Source organism: Heptranchias perlo, chromosome 31, assembly GCF_035084215.1.
Source record: "Heptranchias perlo isolate sHepPer1 chromosome 31, sHepPer1.hap1, whole genome shotgun sequence".
Classification (NCBI taxonomy): Eukaryota; Metazoa; Chordata; class Chondrichthyes; order Hexanchiformes; family Hexanchidae; genus Heptranchias; species Heptranchias perlo.
Window position 1 is genome coordinate 21,864,537 of NC_090355.1, and position 21,655 is coordinate 21,886,191.

At 40.5% G+C, this 21,655-nt stretch overlaps 1 protein-coding gene across 1 annotated transcript; it reads right to left on the minus strand.

Moving 5' to 3' along the window:
- Window positions 1-189: 189 nt before the first annotated feature.
- On the minus strand, window positions 190-21,575 carry ppp6c (protein phosphatase 6, catalytic subunit). The gene is made up of 7 exons (XM_067969718.1): window positions 21,309-21,575; window positions 11,126-11,221; window positions 6,825-6,890; window positions 6,190-6,331; window positions 5,952-6,031; window positions 1,566-1,775; window positions 190-762 (listed from the first exon to the last, which is right to left on the minus strand). The coding sequence occupies exons 1-7, from the start codon at window positions 21,381-21,383 to the stop codon at window positions 514-516; spliced, it is 918 nt and encodes a 305-aa protein (XP_067825819.1). The 5' UTR covers window positions 21,384-21,575; the 3' UTR covers window positions 190-513.
- Window positions 21,576-21,655: the final 80 nt, after the last annotated feature.

Below are 21,655 nucleotides of genomic sequence, written 5' to 3' on the forward strand. Positions count from 1 at the left end.
TAAATAACAGTATTAAATAACATGCACCACTAAATGCACAGTTTGCACATTAATGGTCTAATTATGTACAAGACTTCATGTTTCAGTATATAGATAGTTGATTCACTCTTCTGTAATAATGAACCATTCCCCAGCAACTTTAAAATCACATTAACTGATTAAAGTCAGAAAGGGCAGTAAACATTCAAGTTAATAATAAAGCAGTTTATTTCCAATATTTTAACCTATGAGAGTTGTAGTCACCATATTACTATATTAAAATACAATGAAATTTGAAAACTGATCAATACAATTATTTTAATGTACAAATTTTAATTACTGGAGCACATAAATCAGCTTCTCAATATCTGCTAGCATTAAAAACAAAGAAAAAGGCAGCCCTTTAGACCACTTTATTCAATTTAGCAATTAAAATATTTGATAGAATGGTTGAAATTCTACATCTTGAATCTTTTACAGTCCATTGTGCACATTGTATTTTAAGAAAAAAATTTACCGAGAACAAAAAATATTTTAAAGGAAATAGGGTGTTGTTGTTCTTGGTGGAATTACACGCTCTGAATCTGGAACTGCACGAAATAGCTTTGGCTCCCTTGAGTTTACGTTGTTGAAGACCATGATTGATGCAATATTTCCACAACGATAGCAATAGTTAGGAGCAGACCACACAGTCACCAACTTCTCATCAAACATGAATTTATATCCTTCGTGAACTAGCTGATGTGCTCGGCAGATTAGTTTCAGGTTGTTAATGTGGACAAACTACAAAACAAAAAGAAAGAAGTTTTCAAAAAAAGTTATAATCTAGAAAGGAAATACCCATGGTTGAAATTTATTATATTTAGTTCAAATACCAAAGTTGAAGAGCAGAAGAGAGGAGCAGACAGCCACTTGGTGTTCCATTACTGAATTAAAAGGAAAGTTTGAAGTAGTGCCCATTGTAGACCAAGAGGTGCGTGCAGTGTTGTCATCAGACTTATGGTGCATAATGACACCAATACATTTTGAAGGAGGGAAAAAAATCTTGAAAGTCAATAAGCTTTTCCAACAAGTAGCCAATACATATAGATCAGAAAGTCTAATATACGTCCTCTGCTGAGTCAACCTATCTCAGCCAGAATAGCAATGAAGGTTTGTGCAGTTGATTTCAGAGGTCCTCGGTTGGTGGGGGGGTGAGGGAGAAAAGGGAAAAGGGAAAAAAACTCTCCAGTGGCCTTGAGTCATCCTGAATGGTTATCGTAGTGATACACCTGTAACCATCAGTACTTGACCCTTTTGTTGGACAGCTCAATATTTTCTCCAGACAACCTTTGAGAGTCATGTCTCCTAATTTCAAACAAAACCCAGGTTACAAAAACACTTCGTACAACAGAAAGTATGAAACAATGGTTTTACCTAAATATTCTAACCTTCAGAAGTATTTTGGTGAAGCATAACAGTTAATACTGTTATTTTTTAAAAATTGGCTTTGTCTCCCACCCATAAAATACAGTAGTGAGACTCAGATTGCATAACTCTTCAAGACATGGAAGCACTTTATTGAGAGTCTGTAGTTTGACACTTACCTCATTTGTAACCTTTGCCCCAAACAGCCAGCCTGCTCCCCGAGGACTGATGGCCCAGGTATCCACATCCTCAGGATCTGACCATACAAGGTCACAGAAGGCTCCTTTGTGTGGGATCTCCTGGTTACGTTCAATTGTTCGGATCTGATCTAGAGTCTTGATATCAGGAGAAAGTCCACCATGCACACATAAGATTTGTTCATCTATCAACTGATACAGAAAAACACAAATTAATTGCCTTTGTAATCAAATGCCCTATAAAAATATTATGGCCTCGACAATGCCTGGGGAAGTGGGGGCAGAAATAATTAATCCTCAAAGTATAGATACTGTATATTTATCTCTAAAATCATACAAATTGATAACAAAGAAGCCAGTCGACCCATCATGTCGGTGCTGGCTCTTCGCTGGAGCAATCCAAAACTAGTCCCACTCTCTCCCCATAGTCCTGTATCTTCCTCTGCATCAAATATTTATCCAATTTTCCCTTCAAACAGTGCAATAACCTCTGCCTTAAATCACTCACTGATGCAAAGCACTACATTGTGCAACAACCCAGTGTTATTGAAGAAATTTCTCCTAACCTCTCTCCTCACTCAAAGACAATTGTAAAATTAATGGCCTCTCACTGATTCCATAACTGAAGGAAATAACCTTTTATTCACTATCAAAACCTTTCAGAATTTTAAAAACTTCTGTTAAATCTCCTTTTAACCTTTTCTGCTCAAGTGCTGAGTCCCAATATCGCAAAAGATGTAATAAATTAGATAGCCTGGTGGTGAAGGATGGAATACCAGAGCCTGATCTTCAATTGCTTCCAAGCCTTTATTCAGAGCTCCATACAACAACCCCCATCACACACACGAGATCAGCTCTCTTATAAATGGATACAAGAGGGAGTTCAAAATTGATATGCACCACTTGAATACAATTAGCACTAATTGATATAAATCACGGATACAATTAAGAAAAGGTCTCCTCATGGACACAGTTCCCCAGCCAGAGCATCATCCTGGTCAATCTACACTGTGCACTCTCTCTGGCTTGAACATCCTTTCGATAACAGGGTTCCCAAAACTGCACTTAGCATTCTATGGTCTAACCAATCTTTTATACAAATTTATTTCTTCTGTACTTTATGCCCCTATTTATTATCAAGTCCAAAATGCTGCAGGGTTTCTTTTTAAAAGTAGCTTTATCTACCTGTACTATCACTTGGAGAATTATGTTTTGGAATTTCTAGCTGTTTATCCACATCCTTCAGTGTCTTTCCATTGAGTATATATTCCCATTCCTCGTTTTCCCCCCCAAAATGCACTAACTTCACATTAAATTATATCAGCCACCTGTACGCCCATCCCACTTGACAGTACGTGCTCGAGTTTTTTTTAAAAAATAAAACTGTTCGCTAAATTCCCTACGTGTTGCCAAATTGAGATTGTGCTCCCGATATCCAAGTCCATAATGTATGTATAAAAAAAAACAAGCAACAGATTTATCCATTGTACATGTGCATATGCCATGCAAGTGTGAACTGAGATAACATGTCCAATAGTGGTGTCCATTACTCTTTTTATTTTAATTAACTAATCAGAAATGCATCTGATTTCCCAATTAGCCACATGACTAGTGGCCAATGTATTGGACAAGAGAACTCGGATAAGGATTTTGAAGTTGCTGCACTGGGGGTAGGGGAGCCATTTCAGGCTGATGTGAGCAGAAGTGATAGGTGAGTGGGACTTTGTATGGAATAGGATGTGTGCATTAGAATTCGAGGAGTTATGTACAGTGGATCTGCAGAGGCTGGCCTGGAGAGCATTGGAGAAGTCAAGCCTGGAGTGAGGGCATCAATCAGGTTTTCATTGATTTGGGTGGGGGGGGGGGTGAGCATGGCCACTTTAAGGCAGGAATGATGTCACCACCTTCGACTTCAGTGAGAAATAGCGCTTTTAAAAAGGGTTCAAATTATCAGCCCATTTTTTAAAAACTTTGTATTGTGAATTAATTGTTCTGTATAATGTACGATTTCCAAAGCATGGTACTAAGAAATTTGAAAAAAATTTATGCACACAAAAGTATATATTAATACATGTGGAGGGAGATTACCCTGGCTTCAATGTGTGTTTTACAGCAAAAAAGCTTAAGTACAGTTTTATGCTGATGGAACCAAAATCTGAATTTTCAGTTGCTTTGAACCCTGGAGGGAGAGGAGAACAAAGCCTTGGAAGCCTCCCTGACCCATCATCCATGTCCACACTTATCTATATTGGTTTGTATATGTTAAGTAAATGCACACATGAATTACATTTAACTGTATCATGAGTGTATGGAAGGAATTTCTTTTTACCAAAGTTAGTGCATGTGACTAAAACGGTATTACACTGCTACACCTGCTGCTCATCAGCAATTTCTATGGGACAACACTGTCCTAGTTTATTAATTGCTCCAGTCTTAGAGATCCTAATTGTTCAACTTTAAGCCATACATCCCAGAATGCACCTCCACAGGGCTAACTCCAGCCTAGTGTGCATCCTTGCCATTCCCTCTGCTCCGACATGTGTGGCAGAACTTTCAGCCATCCCATTATGCACTTGGAAATTTTCCTCCAAAACTCCTCCACCTTGCTACATCTCTCCCCACGCTAAAAACCTCCTAACAGTCTTAACACACTTTCGGCCACCTCCCTTTACTAACTCCTGTCCATTCCTCTCCAAGCCCCCAATCCACCTCAACCCGTTTTTGTGAAGTGTCTTGGCACGTTTTGGTACGGTGAAGCCACCATACAAGTGCAAGTAGTAGTAAAGCATAAGTTAGATGCAGGGTAATCTCCCTCCACATGTCCATGTGTCTCGCATCCAGATTTTGAAATTTTACAATTTCCACTACTGGATCCTACTGGCTGAAATGGGATGGCACAAGCAGTGGTGTAACTACAACCGGTCAAACCAGGCTAAGACTGACTGTTAAGGGTACTGAGTGATATTGGTTTGGACAGCTACGTTCATCCATCTGGGCTGGATCTTAAACAAAAAGCAATGAGAAAAAAACGACAACATAACATGGTGGAAAAAATGGTAATCAATTTGGTTGCATTACAGTTTTTGACTGAATGAAAGTCTAAGTTCTATTTATTCTTCCATTACATAAAATGATTATTCCTTCATGAAAATTACAGGTAACTTTCTCAAACATTAATTCATAATATTCTTGGAACAAAGTATGGAGCAGAACTCTGCATTTCTTTATTTCTAGCCATGACTAAAAGCCTACATTTAGATTCTTGTTCTGTGACAAGATTTGTCAGGCAGTGCATGGAACAGCACATTAGCCCAGATGGTCTGAAAAGTGACTGCCATAACAATGGACCTTCTTGTGGAATCTCTTGTTTCAGCATGTCAAATTTCACTTTGAAGTGCAAATGCTCCTTTTACGACCAAAGAATTAAAAACTACAGTAGACTTGGATTACAGCGATTGATTTTTGCAAGTTCACAGAGGAACAGGAATAGGCCATTCAGCCCCTCAAGCCTGTTCCACATTCAATGAGATCATAGCTGATCTGTATCATAACTCCATCTACCCACCTTGATTCTGTAATCCTTAATACACTTGCCGAACAAAAATCTCTCTTTTGAAATTTTAAATTGAACTACCCACAACAGCTTTTTTTGTGTGGGGGGTGGGGGGTGGAATTCCACTACCCTTTGTGTCAAGAAGTGTTTTCTGACATAACCCCTGTATGACCTAACTCTAATTTTAAGGTTATGCCCTTTGGTACTGGACTCCCCCACCAGAGGAAATAGCATAGATAGAGAGAAACTATCATTTCCTTTGATCATTTTCAACACCTCAGTCAGATCTTAAACACTGACTGATCACAATACCAGAAGCTATATTGAAGTAAGCTGTTACACTTAAAATTCCATTGATCTCAAAAGTATCTCAATCCCCTAAATACTGGAGTTACCAGAAAGTACTGCTGAATGCACCAATACACTATTGTACATTCAACATCTGCTCATTCACCCTTAAAAATGTACTCATGTTTGAAGTGTTCAGTGAGAAGAGCACTTGTTGAATTTACAGCAACCAACTGGAATACTCTAATTATTAAAGGGAATGCTAAGCTTCACTTAGAAGATGTCTTCTTCTGAATACAAACGAGTGGTACTGCACCTCTAAACAGAAGTCAATTGCCTCAGCACAAGAAATCCCAGCAGCTTAGGTTACTCTTGCCAAACAAAGTTCCATTCTGTTTCACTACTGTGGAGCCCCCTAGTGTTAACAATTCTTTTGTACAAGGGGTGCTAATCTCCTTACTTTCAATTTTGATAGAATACATCCCAAGTACTTCACACAATTTCTCAACATAAACATATCTACTTACAGCTGCTACTGTGAGCATGTCGAAGACTTTGGTACAGTACCGCCAAGCATTAGCATTTCCATACTTTGTTTGGCACTCATCTGTTAAAGCAAACCATGTTTAGTTTTTTGAACATTCAAAATACTGGAATTTGACAAAAGCTTGAATCAAGAAATTTTAAAGTTTTCTTTCCCCCCAAAACTTTAAAAAGCCCGCTCAATTTTTTCACTCATGTTAAAACTATCTATTTACTAATTACCATAGAACCCGTAGACTTGGGTGATCTGTCTGCTTTCGTGATTTCCTCTGAGGAGTGTGATGCGATCAGGCCATTTCGCCTTCAATGCAAGGAGGTAGGTGAAAGTTTCAAGACTATAATACCCTCTGTCCACAAAGTCACCCTGTTAAAGTGGCAATGATGTTAGTATCACAAGTGATTTTTAAAAATATGTAGGAAGTAAATAGGAAGCAAAGCTCAGAAAAACATATTTGGACTTGTATAACATGAGAAATATGGGACTAGTCCTGCAATCAATAACTTATATATGATCTGGGCAGGCAGCTATTATACTTTGTGTATCTAAATAATTTTGAAACAATACACAAATTTAAACTTGAAATAAACGGTGCAATATGCAGTTTGAACATTCATTTTTGATGTTCAGGTTCATATTTAACAGCCCCTCTGTTTCATATTTAATACCAACAAGTCCTCATGTTTTCATAATGTGGTCTTACAAAAACCTTTGGATCAAATTTAGACACAAATGCAATATCAACCACCAAGATCATAGAGTCATTTAATAAACTTTGCAACTGAACTCTTTTTACAAAAAAGAGTTTTAAAACTCTTCAAAGAATTTATGGTTCAATATCTTACAAACACATCCTTACCATAAAAATATAATTTGTGTCAGGAACCTGACCTCCAGTTCTGAACAGCTCACCCAAGTCATAAAACTGCAAAACATTAAAAATTTGTCAAGAAGTTGAACATATTGCACATTCTGAACATAAAGTCCATTGCAAAAACAAAAGGAATTAATAGCGGAACATAGGAACAGGAGTTGGCCATTTAGCTGCCATTCATTCAATGAGATCCTGGCTGATCTGTAACCGAACTCCATATAGCCACCTTCGCCCCATCTCCCTTAATACCTTTGGTTAACAAAAAAAAAATCTTAATCTCAGATTTAAAATTAACAATTGAGCTAGCATCAACTGCCGATTGCAGAAGAAAGTTCCAAACTTCTATCATCCTTTGCATGTAGAAGTGTTTCCTAACTGCACTCCTGAAAATCATGGCTCTAATTTTTAGGCTATGTCCCCTAGTCATAGACTCCCCAAACAGCAGAAATCATTTCTCTCTATCTACCCGATACGTCCCCCTTAATATCTTGAAAACTTCGATCAGATCACCCCTTAATCTAAATTCCAGGCAATAACAACCCTAGTTTAACCCTTGGAGTCCAGGTATCATTTGAGTAAATCTACACTGCACTCCCTCCAAGGCCAGTATATCTTTCCTAAGGTGCGGTGCCCAGAACTGAACACAGTACTCCAGGTGTGGTCTAACCAGGGCTTTGTATTGCTGCAGCATAACTTCTGCCAAATTGTATCGTAGTCCTCTATACATAAAGGCCTGCATTCTTTTCTGTACTTGTCCATGACATTTTAATGATCTATGTACATGGACCCCCAAGTCTCTTTGGACATCCACTGTTTTGAGCTTTTCACCATTTAGAAAGTACTCTGATCTATCCTTTTAAGGTCCAAAGTGGATGACCTCACACTTGCCTACACTGAAATCCATTTGTCACAGTTTTGCCTATTCACTTCATCTATTAAAATCTCTGTATTTTATGCTTCCATCCACACTGCTGCTTGACATCGGCAAACTTGGATATGTGGCTCTCTATCCAGTCATCTAAGTCGTTAATGAATATAGTGAATAGCTGAGGCCCCAACACAGATCACTGTAGGACACCACTCGTCACATCCTTCCAATTTGAGCACTTGCCCATTATCGCGACTCTCTGTCTCCTGCTCCTCAGTCAATTTCCGAACCAGGTCAATAATTTGCCCTCAATTCCACAAGCTTCGACTTTAGCTAACAGTCTCTTATGGGGGACTTCACCGAAAGTACCTTCTGGAAGTCCATATAAATGACATCCATAGACATTTCCCTGACCACTACTTCAGTAAACATTAGTTCTGGATATCCCCATTACTTCAACACCTATATCCTGCACATCACAACTCATAGAAAGTTATGGCACAGGAGGCCGCCATTCGGCCCATCGTATTTGTGCCGGTCGAAAAGAGCTCGCCAGCTTAATCCCACTTCCAGCTTCAGCCTTATGAATAATATAAAAATGAAATCACAAAACAGTTTGAAAGAAAATCACCTTGATATGCTTATGCAGATCAAATCTCATCTGTCAAGTGCTACCTGGACAAAATATATAAAACACTGGAAGACAGGGAGAGACAGAAGAGAAAAACATCTGAACCAGAGACAGTCACCCTCTTCTCCATCATCTGGCCTGTCATCTTTAGCCCTGTATGTTGGGGCACTTATAGTGCACATCCATGGACGTTTTAAAATGGGTTGAGGGTTTCTGCCTCTACCACCCTTTCAGGCAGTGAGTTCCACACCCCCACCACCCACTGGGTGAACAAATTTCTCCTCAGTTCCCATCTAATCCTTCTACCAATTACTTTAAATCTATGCCCCCTGGTCACTGACCCCTCTGCTAAGGGAAATAGGTCCTCCGTATCCACTCTATCTAGTCCAGTCATAATTTTATATGCCTCAATTAAACATCCCCTCAGCCTCTTTTGTTCCAAAGAAAACAACCCCATCCTATCCAATCTTTTCTCATAGCTAAAATTCTCCAGCCCTGGCAACATCCTTGTAAATCTCCTCTGTACCCTCTCTCGTGCAATCACATCTTTCCTGTAATGTGAACAGAACTGTACACAGTACTCAACCTGTGGCCTAACTAGTGTTTTATACAGTTCTAACCTGCTCTTATATTCTATGCCTTGACTAATAAAGGAAAGTATCCCGTATGCCTTCTTAACCACCTTATCTACATTTCCTGCTACCTTCAGGGATCTGTTGACATGCACGCCAAGGTCCCTCTCTTCCTCGATGCCTCTCAGTATCCTCCCTTTTATATTTGTATTCCCTTGCCTTGTATGCCCTCCCCAAATGCATCACCTCACACTTCTCCAGATTGAATTCCATTTGCCACTTTTCTGCCCACCTGATCAGTCTAACCTCGATGGTGGACAAATTATTGGAATCAATTCTGAGGGACAGTTTTTGGATCATCTGCAAACTTCTTGATCATGCCCCCTACATTCAAGTCCAAATCATGAATAAATACCACAAAAAGCAAGGGACCTGGTACTGAGCCCTGTGGAACTTGAATAGAAACAGCCTTCCAGTCACAAAAACACCAGTCGACCATTACCCTTTGCTTCCTGCCACTGAGCCAATTTTGGATCCAACTTGCCACTTTCCCTTGGATCCCATGGGCCTTTACTTTTTTTGACCAGTCTGCCATGAGGGATCTTGTCGAAAGCCTTGTTAAAATCCACAAAGTCTACACTAAACACATTACCCTCATCTACCTTCCTTGTTACTTCCTCAAAAAAGTCATTCAAGTTAGTCAGACACTACCTTCCCTTAACAAATTCATGCTGACTGTCCTTGATTAACCCGTGCTTTTCTAAATGATGATTTATACTGTCCCTCAGAATTGATTCCAATAATTTGCCCACCACTGAGATTAGACTGACTGGCCTATAATTACTCTGTCTATCCTTTTCTCCCTTTCTGAACAACAGTACAACGTTAGCAGTCCTCCAATCCTCCGGCAGCACGCCTGTAGCCAGGGAATATTGGAAAAAGATGGTCAGAGCCTCCGTTATTTCCTCTCTTGCATCTCTTAACAGCCTGGGATACATTTCATCTGGGCCTGGCGATTGATCTACTTTCAAAGATTCTAAACCCTTTAATACTTCCTCTCTCACTATGTTAACCCCGTCCAATATTTCACACAACGACAATCTCTGCATCATCCCCCTCTTTTGTGAAGACAGACTCAAAGTAGTCATTAAGAACCATACCCACCTCTTCTGCCTCCACATATAGGTTGCCTTTTTGGTTTCTAATAGGCCCTATCCTTTCCTTAGTTATTCTCTTACTCTTTCTGTATTTATAAAACATCTTTGCATTTTCCTTGATTTTGCTGGCCAATATTTTTTCATACCCTCTCTTTGCTTTCCTAATTTCCTTTTTAATTTCACCCCTGCACTTTCAATACTCCTCTGGGCTTTCTGCATCCAATCAAATTACGAACTGTGCTAACACAAAGCTAAACAGTTAGTTAGCTTTCTACATGATGCAACCTGTAGAATTTCTGTAAAACTCATTCTCCAGGGTACCAGTCAGCTTTTAAATGTAGTTATTAGAATTAGATGTGCACAGCAGTAACCCCAATGATTGCAAAGAACATTTGAATGTTTACTCCTATCAGAACACGAGTGCAAGTATGACTAGGAACATAACTTCTGTTTTGTGGAATAAGGAGGCAGTCATTGGTTTGTTTGGTGGGTTAGGCACTGGACTCTGGCGACCCTGCTGAAATCCAGCTCAGACTGATGGGATGACAAGTGTGGAGCAACAGCATAAAATTCCCCTGAATTCAACAACCCCACTCAGAGTCCAAAGGATGGCTGTTAAGGAAAAATATCACATTGGTGCATTGGAGAAACTCTTCTAGAATAAAGCAACCAAAATAGAAAATATTCCATTCCTAAGCACCAATATCCCCACCTTGATAATGCAAAATACCATGCATAAGTTTATAGAAATCACCTTTAGGGACTGCATATTATACAAAAACCAAAATGAACCCAACTTAAAAACAGATCTGCACCAACCATAGTCCCCAATGTAACATGAAGAAGCCACTATTTTCAGCTCTAAATTAAACATACGGCTGCAGCCTGGCTCGTATTGAAGAGGGAAATTCTAAATTAGCATTTAAGAAGTAGATTCAAAGCATAATTAAAAATTGTTAAGCAGCTATACATTTCTGAAGTCAGTTATTGTCAGCCTGGAGTAGCTGCACTTCGAGGAACAAAAGATTAAACTTCGTATCAACGTAAAATAAACTCACCTGTCCATGTATGTCCCCACAGACAGTCACTGGTGTAGATACTGGCTGAACATTAGACTCTTCCAAAAGCAAGTCACATACATAGTCACACAGTCGCTAAAGGATAAAATAAATTACTTCAATCAATAAAGTTAAAACCACCAAATTTCTAAAGAAAGTCAAATACACATGCTCCGAAAAATAGCAGGTCAATCAATAACCACTCAATATAGTTATGGGCTCAATGGACAGTGCGAATGGTTGTCAATTTCTACAGTCTGCCTATTCCGCCAAGGGTCCTGCTTGGAGATAAAATTTACAAAGCTACTACACATTTTCTTCAGAATTACGTAACTGCAATTCTTAACTCCTAAGGACAATGGTGTTAATTATCTGTCTAACAAAGTAAGTATTAAAAGAGCATTTCTTGACTTACTAAAACATCTGCAACATGGCTGGTTAATAAACTGTGGTCTCCCATTGCCCCCCCCCCCCCCCCACCAACAATCTCCTTTACAGGGAATCACCAAATGCCCATTTTGAAAACATGAGGCATCTACATTTTCTTAGTCTTCACTGCAGGAAATCTTCCAGACCCCTACTGGTACTAGAGATGGCAGTGACTGTAACATGGAGCGACTGCTCTAGTCTCAACAGCCGCACACCCCCCTCTCCGGCCAATCATCACCTCTTGCAGTAGCAGAGCTATCCTGGTGCTCCAATGCGATATTACATCACACCTTCATGACTACTTATTTCAACTCCAAGTAAACATTGTAGCGTACAAAAGCACAGAAAGCAATATAAACAAAAATAAAGCAGCTGACTGGAAATAAAGTTTTGTTTTTATAAAAAAACTTGAATAATCTTCATCTGTTTTAGAGAGCTTTGATAGGAAAGTCATCAAAATGCATCCATTTTGTGCACCAGAACCAACATAAACAAATTGGGAAGCATGATTCAATAAGTGCCTTACAACTAATCTTCCTTCATCCACTAAAATAAACCCTTTAGTTTTCTAACATTTATAATCTTAGACAAAGTAGAATGCACAAAAATCTGACTTGTAAAAAATTTTTTTTAAAACATGAGCAAGGAAAAAAGCTACAAACCCAAGAATGTCCCTGAAACTCGAGTGGATAGCTACCTGGCATAACAGACAAGAATTGGAGAAGTGCAGACATCTCAGAGGATTGTAGGACTGGAGGAGGTTACAGAGGTAGGGAGGGGCGAGGTCATGGAGGGATTTGAAAACAAGGATGAGAATTTTAAAACTGAGGCATTCCCAGCGGGAGCCAATGTTGGTCAGCGAGCAAAGGGGTGATGGGTTAACAGGACTTGGTGCGAGGTAGGTAAACGGGTAGAGTTTTGGATGAGCTCAAGCTGTAAACATAAACCACACAGTAAAGAGAAAAAGTAGTCATTAACTAGCCCAGAGGATTTTTGTCCATTATTGAAAATATTTAGTAACATTAGTTTACAAGACAATAAAAAACTCATCTTCTCCATAAATGTAACCAACCATCAGAATTTCTACCACTTGCCTGTATTCTCCTGGGGTTAAAGCAGAACTATAAGCAATTGAAGAGGCATGATGAATGAGAAAGTAAATATCTAATTGGGGACAGCACCAGTATTTTTGTTCCTATGTAAAAGGAAGTTACCAGCTAGAGGCAAAATATGTAAAATTGCTTTGCATTACTAAAAGCAGTTGGACAACATGCAAAAATGAATCAATAGCACAATCCATTATCATCATATGTGTTATCCTGCATCTGATATATCTCCTTGTGCGCAGTAAGGAAGTGGTCAATACATTTAAGTGGTGTGTTAAATGTTAGCCTGTAGCAAACCTCAAAAGCTGAAGATGCTGACATTTAAAAAAAAACTGGAAATTTGGCATTGAAAGTATAAAATGTACTAAATTCAAATAAGGTAGTTGAACTGTAAAACACAAATCCACAACATTCCCCAGCATTTCTCTATTCATTTCCACTCTCATAGCAGTACTTATACCAATTTGTTACAAAATCAATGTTGCGTATAACACATTGCTGCTATGCATGCCATACCATATTGATGTCCAGTATAAGGTCAGAGAAAAGCCGATACTAAGAACTAGATTTTAAAGTGCATTGCCAGGAAAAGCAGGTCACACCTAAACATGCACAACCACGTACGCATAAGAACATTTGTGAAGTGATACTGACTTTGAGAAACTCAGCATCGCTGGCTAGAGCTACAATTAGCACAAGTGAAGCAATTTAACAAGCCCCTGTCAGAATAGCAAAAAAGGTATAGGGAGCATGTAACTTTTCTATGATTCTCCTAAGCCTGGTAGTGGTCCCACAGCCTTAAATTCAAGCTGTTCATTATGCAAAATTTATAATTGTAATTTGCATCATTAAGCAAGTATGATTTCAGTTGGTTTGCACTACTTCTGCCCATAACATTTACAACACGTAGTGATTTTCTCCATTCCAACAAGCGCTCAGTTTCAAACAAAAGCTTCACCGTACAATTTACTAACAGCATAAGCAGCAAACTAAACAGGATAGATTTCTAGGTCTTGTGGGGACTGCAGGTTGCTCACTTGCATCATTTTAAGTAAACTGCACAATCCTCTCAATAGAACAGAAATCCAGCGCAGATGGAGAAGGAAAAGCATTTCTCCAGTGCAGAGTGTTTTTTTTAAATTCCGAACGTACGAAAAAGGACAGATAAAGACCAGCTGATCCATCAAGCCAGTCCCATCCTGGCATGGTGTAACTTCTGCACAGTATCCACCAACATCCCTTCTTCCCCACATCATCTCCTGGAGAGACAACACCAGAGAGAAAAAAAAATGCGCCAATTTAGTTTTTTTTTTAAAATTCATTCTCGGGATGTAAGCATCATTGGCAAAGCTGGTATTTATTACCCTATTGACACAACGGAGTGGGTTGCTAGGTCACTACATATGGCAGTTAAGTGTCAACCACGTTGATGTGGAACTGAAGTTACATATAGGCCAGGCAGGCTAAGGATAGCATGATTCCCACCCCAAGGGGCATCAGTTGGATTATTACAATAAAAAACAGCTTCACAGTCACAGATTTTTTCCCCCCCCCCCCCGAATTCAGAATTCATATTCTCAAACCACCATGTTCTCCGGATTATTAGTCCAGACATCTGCATTACTAGTCCAGTAATATAACTGACACGCATGTTGCAGTTATCAATCTAATGGCCACCTCATCCCCCAGAATGTAAGGCACCAAAAAGAGACAATATTCTTGATGTGGCCTGACCAAGGCCTGATTTGGAGGAATGACAGTATTATTGTAATAACAGTTTTATATTTAATGTTCTTGCAATACATCCTAACACCCTATTTGCTTTTACAATTGCCTCGTGGCATTTCTCATGGACCTCCATTGACACTTTTGATGCCCAGGTACTTCTCTTGCTCAGCAGCCTTGAGCACGCAATCTTGCATGGTACACACTTACTTGAAGTTGCCCCTACGCAAATCATAAAAAACATACCCTCTGTGCCAAGAAATTTAGTCTCAACTCTACAGTGATTTTTGGACAGTGCAATGTCAGAACATCAACATTCTGCTCCATTGCATGATACAATATGGGTTAATGGCTGATCCTGAAGTCTCAATCTTGTGTGCCATAATGCAGGAGTGCGAAAAGCTTCTGAACTGAGTAGGGCCAGTCATCAGTCTGCTCACACACCACCGAGCCACCATTGGTGGAGATCTGGGAGTAGACACCCACCCTTTTAGTAAGGATGGTGCAAGCCATTGTTTTAAATTCAACCTTTCTCCACCAATTTTCTCACCTCCCAAAACCATCGACTTCCAAAACGACAATCGCATGTGACCCTCGACAGTCAATGTCGGTAGGCCATCGCAGCTGAGTCCACACCCAATATTGGCACACAAGCGTTTGCAGCAGGGGCTGCTGGACATGGAATAGGAGTGAGAACGATGACTGATTTTTCCCTCTATTACCCAGGAGTACTGAAGCTAATTGCAGCTGTTCCAATTGAAATTAGCTAACTGTGCACAAACTAGAAGAATGAACTTGGGATCTTCCTAGTCTACACTCAGCCGCTCACAGAGAGGGGCAGCAGAGGCATTGAGGGAGCCCCAAAAGAAACTTTTATTATCCATCCATCACACCATTAGTTTATTGCATTTGTTTACATCACATGTAATTGATATTTCAGCAAAAGAATTTGGTCACACAATTAAATATTGGAATACAAACATCAAGACTAGGTTAAATTACTGAACTGGCTTTATGACATCTATAAATTATCCCAATTCAGCTGTCCCATCTAGTGATATAAGCAGAATGGTTGCCTTGCAGGTCATTCCCACCTATAACCATCGGGATATCCAGCAGTTATTAGGGATTATCAGCATAGGTCTGGAAACATAGGTTCTGCCTCATGAACCTGATGAATTCTTTGAGGAAGTGACTGGTATGCTGGTATCCTATTTATATGTTATACACCTTAATTTCCTCCTAAAATTTAGATTGTTCTTCAATTAAGTAACAGGGAGGATGATGAAAGTAGTGCAGATGATGCTGTGTATACAGACTTTCAAAAGGCGTTTGAGAAAGTGCCACATAATAGAGACCTGTTAGCAAAATCGAAGCCCATGGGATTAAAGGGACAGTCGTATCATAGATACAAAATTGGCAAAGAGACAGAAAGCGGAGAGTAGTGGTGAACAGTTGGTCATCACACAGGAGAGAAATAAACAGTGGTGTCCCCAGGAGTCGGTATTAAGATCACAGCCCTTTTTGATATATATTAATGAGCTGGACTTGGGTATAGGAGGCATAACTTCAAAGTTTGCAGATAACACAAAAAACTTGGAAATGCAGCTAACAGTGAGAGGGATAGCAGCAGACTTCAAGAGGACATAGACCGGTGAAATGGTGTGTGACTTGGAGGAGAACGTGCGGGTGGCGTTGTTCCCATGTGCCTGTTGCTCTCGTCCTTCTCGGTGGTAGAGGCCGCAAGTTTGGGAGGTGCTGTCGAAGAAGCCTTGGCGAGTTGCTGCAGTGCATCCTGTGAATGGTACACACTGCAGCCACTGTGTGCCGGTGGTGAAGGGAGTGAATGTTTAGGGTGGTGGATGGGGTGCCAATCAAGTGGGCTGTTTTGTCTTGGATGGTGTCGAGCTGCACTCATCCAGGCAAGTGGAGAGCATTCCATCACACTCCCAACTTGTGCCTTGTAGATGGTGGAAAGCTTTGGAGAGTCAGGAGGTGAGTCACTCGCAGCAGAATACCCAACCTCTGACCTGCTCTTGGAGCCACAGTATTTATATGGATGGTCGAGTTAAGTTTCTGGTCAATGGTGACCCCCAGGATGTTGACGGGGGATTCGGCGATGGTAATGCCGTTGAATGTCAAGGGGAGGTGGTTAGACACTCTCTTGTTGGAGATGGTCTTTGTCTGGCGCGAATGTTACTTGCCACTTATGAGCCCAAGCCTGGATGTTGTCCAGGTCTTGCTGTATGCGGGCACGGAGTGCTTCATTATCTGAGGGGTTGCGAATGGAACTGAACACTGTGCAATCATCAGCGAACATCCCCATTTCTGACCTTATGATGGAGGGAAGGTCATTGATGAAGCAGCTGAAGATGATTGGGCCTAGGACACTGCCTTGAGGGACTCCTGCAGCAATGCCCTGGGGCTGAGATGATTGGCCTCCAACTACCACTACCATCTTCCTTTGTGCTAGGTATGACTCCAGCCACTGGAGAGTTTTCCCCCCCCGATTCCCATTGACTTCAATTTTACTAGGGCTCCTTGGTGCCACAATCGGTCAAATGCTGGCTTGATGTCAATCATCTAATCCAGAGAAGTATGAAATGATTAATTTTGGAAGGAAGAATGAGAAGAAGCAATATAAACTAAATGGCACAATTTTAAAGAGGTTGTTGGAAGAGAGAGACCTGGGAGTTCACATACATATATCTTAGATGGTGGCAGGACGTTGATAGAAAAGCACATGGGATCCTTGGCTTTATAAATAGAGGCATAGGGTACAAAAACAAGGAAGTTCTGCTAAACTTTTATAAATCACTGGTTCAGCCTCAGCAAGAGTATTGTGTCCAATTCTGTGTACCACAGTTTAGGAAGGATGTCAAGGTCTTGGAGAGGGTGCAGAGGAGATTAACTCGAATGGTACCAAGGACGAGGGACTTCAGTTATGTGGATAGACTGGAGAAGCAAAAGAAGGTTATGGGGAGATTTAATAGAGGTTCAAATTCTGACGGGTTTTGATATAGGAAGAAACTGTTCCCACTAGCAGGAGGGTCAGTAACCAGAGAATACAGATTTAAGATAATTGGCAAACGAACCAGGGCAGGGGGAAAGAGATGAGGAGACATTTTTTTTTAAAACGTAGTGAGTTGTGACCTATAACATACTACCTAAAAGCAGATTACCTCAGAATTAGGAGCAGGACCCGGCCCCATGAGCCGGCTCCACCATTCAACAAGATTATGGATGATCTTCTACCTCAATGCCATTTTCCTGCACTATCCCATATCACTTGATGCCTTTAATATCTAGAAATCTATCGATCTCGGTTTTGAATATACTCAATGACTGAGCCTCCACAGCCCATGGGGTAGAGAATTCCAAAGATTCACCACCTTCAGTGAAGAAATTTCTCATCTCAGTCCTAAATAGCCTAGCCCTTATTCTGAGACTGTGACCCCAGGTTTTAGATTCCCCAGCCAGGGGAAACATCCTCCCTGCATCTACCCTGTCAAGCCCTGTAAGAATTTTGTATGTTTCAATGAGATCACCTCTCATTCTTCTAAACTCTAGAGAATACAGGCCTAATCTACTCAATCGCTCCTCATATGACAATCCCGCCATCCCAGGAATCAATCTGGTGAACCTTCGTTGCACTCACTCTATGGCAAGTATATCCTTTCTTAGGTAAGGAGACCAAAATTGAACACAATACTCCAGGTGCGGTCTCACCAAGACCCTATATAATTGCAGTCAAACATCTTTACTCCTGTACTCAATCATCTTGTAATAAAGGCTTTCTGCGACTCATGTACAAGGACACCCAGGTCCCTTTGAACATCAACATTTCCCAATCTCTCACCATTTAAAAAAACTCTGTATTTCTGTTTTTCCGACCAAAGTGGATAACGTCACATTTTTCCACATTATATTCCATCTGCCATGTTCTTGCCCACTCACTTAGCCTGTCTATATCCCCTTGAAGCCTCTTTGCATCCTCCTCACAACTCACATTCCCACCCAGTTTTATGTTGCCAGCAAACTTAGAAATATTACATTTGGTCCCCTCATCCAAATCATTGATATATAGATTGTGAATACCTGGGGCCCAAGCACCTATTCCTGTGGTACCCCACTAGTCACAGTCTGCCAACCTGAAAAAGACCCATTTATTCCTACCCTGTTTTCTATCTGTCTGTTAACCAATTCTCAATCCATGCCAGTATATTACACCCAATTCCATGTGCTCTAGCTTTGTTCACCAACCTCCTGTGAGATTAAATTGTGACTGTCAAAAAAGAATTTGATATATACTTGAAAAATAAAAATTTGCAGGGCTATCGGGAAAGAACAGCAGAGTGGGACCAAATGGATAGCTCTTTCAAAGAGCCAGCACAGGCACGATGGGCCAAATGGCCTCCTTCTATCCTATAAGATTCTGTAAAGCACTACATAGTGGGCCCCGGGAAAAATTTTGTTTGTATGTTATTATAGGACAAATATGATGCTGGAAAACTTGGATGCAGAGGGCTGTAATTAATGAGAGTGGTCGTGAATTGAACCTTGTCACAGTGGAGTTTGTTGCTGTTCACCATTTTAGTTAATGATCTGGTAAGGGTATCAAGGGATATGGATCAAAGGCGAGTAAATGGAGTTGACGTATAGATCAGCAACAACGTAATAGAATGGAGGAACAGGTTCAAGGAGCCGAATGGCCTACTCCTGTTGCTATGATTTAGATGAAGCCATTAATGGGCTAATGTCTAGTAGATGTCCTACAATGTGGTCATGCATTTATGTTGGGAAACTCCAAGCATATTTATACCATGCAGGGGCACTTGCTTAAGGTAATGGGTTAAGAAAGAGATCTGGGTGCAATAGCTGATCGCTCACTGAAGATGCACAAGCTGTGTGATGTGGCTATAGGGAAGCAAACAGGGTTTTTGGGCAGGATTTGCTGGAACCATCAAGTATAAACCAAAGAGCACTATACAAGGCATTGGTACGTCTGCTTTTGGGAGTAATGTGTCCAATTTTGGTCTCTGCAAATGATGAAAGGAGGTGCAAAGGAGGACAACAAGAATGATACCTAGCTTAAGGGCTCTTAGTTGTGACGAAAGGCTCCAAGAGTTCAGGATATTTAGAGAAATGCAAGATTAAACAGAGAATATGATTGAGGTTTTTGAAATGAAGGGAGTGGACTCAGTCCACGGATAGATAATTTGAAATGAATAGGGATGAGAGGACTAGAGACCACTAGTGTGGCTAACTGGGAATCCAGAAGTAGTTAATAACATTTCTGATTAGTACATAAATTTTTTTTTAAAAAGACAGCATCGTTAGGCATTTGATCTCAATACTCATATTCCCACTGTGTAGCACATGTCCTTCTAACTTTTTGTGCGTTTGTTGGCAAAATGGCAAGACAAAAAAGAGTGTGCAAGTGTTTTCTGATCGATCAGTGTTTTATTTTCTTGGTTACCGATTGGTGGTAGATATTTGTTAAGTAAATAGACACCTGTGAAGTACATTCACCTTTACTGTATGAGCGTATACAAGATATTTTCCACGAGAATTAGTGCATGTGGCTAAAATAGTGTCACTGTAACCACACCTGTGGCTAAATCAACAACTTCCATTGGACCACACTGGGATAGATGCCAGGAAATATTCATTTCACAGTCTTTACCATCTGGAACAGACTATCAAAACATCCAGTGGGTATTGATTTCCTGAGTAAAGAACTGTAGACACTTGTCAAGTTCCTTTCTAATGAGGGCATGTCCAGTTATATAGAAGGCAAGTTGCTAGTTAGCTGTGATTACGAGTTATGGACCTCCGCAGGCAGCTAGAGGGATTCTGAAGGGAATTTCCAATGTTTTTTCAAAATTGGCCTCAATTTTTTCTCACCTCTTCCAGGAGGTTGCATGGTTAGGGGGTTGAGGGGTGGGGGAGGCTTGATAAAGCCAGCTATTGAAACTTACCATACAAAAACCAACGATAGTGTTAATTTTTGTCAGATTACACTCCTGTGAAGCACTTTGCGATGCTTTACTACATTACAAGATGCTATATAAATGCAAGTAGTTGTTGTTACACTGGTTTTGTGAAACATTTTCCCAAATACTTAAACCATTTAAATCAATAGTTGCAAGTTTTTTTTTAAAAACTGCAGTATTGGCTCATCATCAGAACATTTTTGAAGAACTCAAACCATTCCACAAGTCAACTTTGAAAGCTTTCCAGCCCTGTTGCAACCAAAACATTAACACGACAGCCTCTTTTGGATTCAACATATAGTAAAATTATTTCGAATCAATTAAAACAGAAGCTAATAGCTCGAACGTGGATTGGATTTTACTGTCTGGTTAAACATTCTCAAAGTGACAAGACAAAATCTCGCAACTGAACGAAAAACCTGAGAACGTTTTCCAACCGCATCCCTTCCATCTTTTCTAAGGGATTCACTTCTTCCGGGACCAGTGGGCACCACAGGACGTTAATTGTATCGCTGATTAAACAAACCAGATGATTTCGTTGTTTGTTATTTGTGCGCATCCCAGTTTGGACTGACCACTTATGCTAGTCATGTATTAGTGGTGCCCTCCTCCGGGAGGGCTCGGCACTTGTGATGTTTTTGTTCCAGTGGCATTGGGTTAGCCCAGTGCCGCTGTAATGATCGACCCAAAATAGTCCTAAGGGGTCCACTTCTCCCACATTATATTTAAATCAAACCCCAGAGTGCACAAGTCCTGCAGAACTTGATATACAAGACCAAAGGCCCCAAACTACAAAAATACCGCCTAAATTTGTAGTCCTGACAGCTCCCACTGCGCCGCTACAAATTTACGTGCGGACCAAGGAGTGTAATAGATTTAACAAAACAAGGACAAGAAAGAAAGTTAATAAAAGGAGAAACACGTTACCTTCAAGTCATTTTCCGGGAGGTATTTGCACTGCCGAGCTATCTCCACATACTTATCCAGGTCCAGAGGCGCCATTTTGGGACACTGACTGAGCGGGCCCCGGGCCAATGACGCGTTTCCGGTATCTAAACCGCCAGCCACAACACACCGGCCGCCCGTTGATGTCGCCGGTTGAGGCCTTTAACTCGTCACTCGACTATCGTTAATACTTCCCGATCTCTTGTTAATGGCCGGTTTTCCCCTTTTAAGATTAACCCGGTTACACACGTCACGCGGCTCTCTCATTGGCTCTTTGGACGGGAGTTTAACCCTACACTGGCCAAGCGGCGCCCTCTCCATTGGTCGGC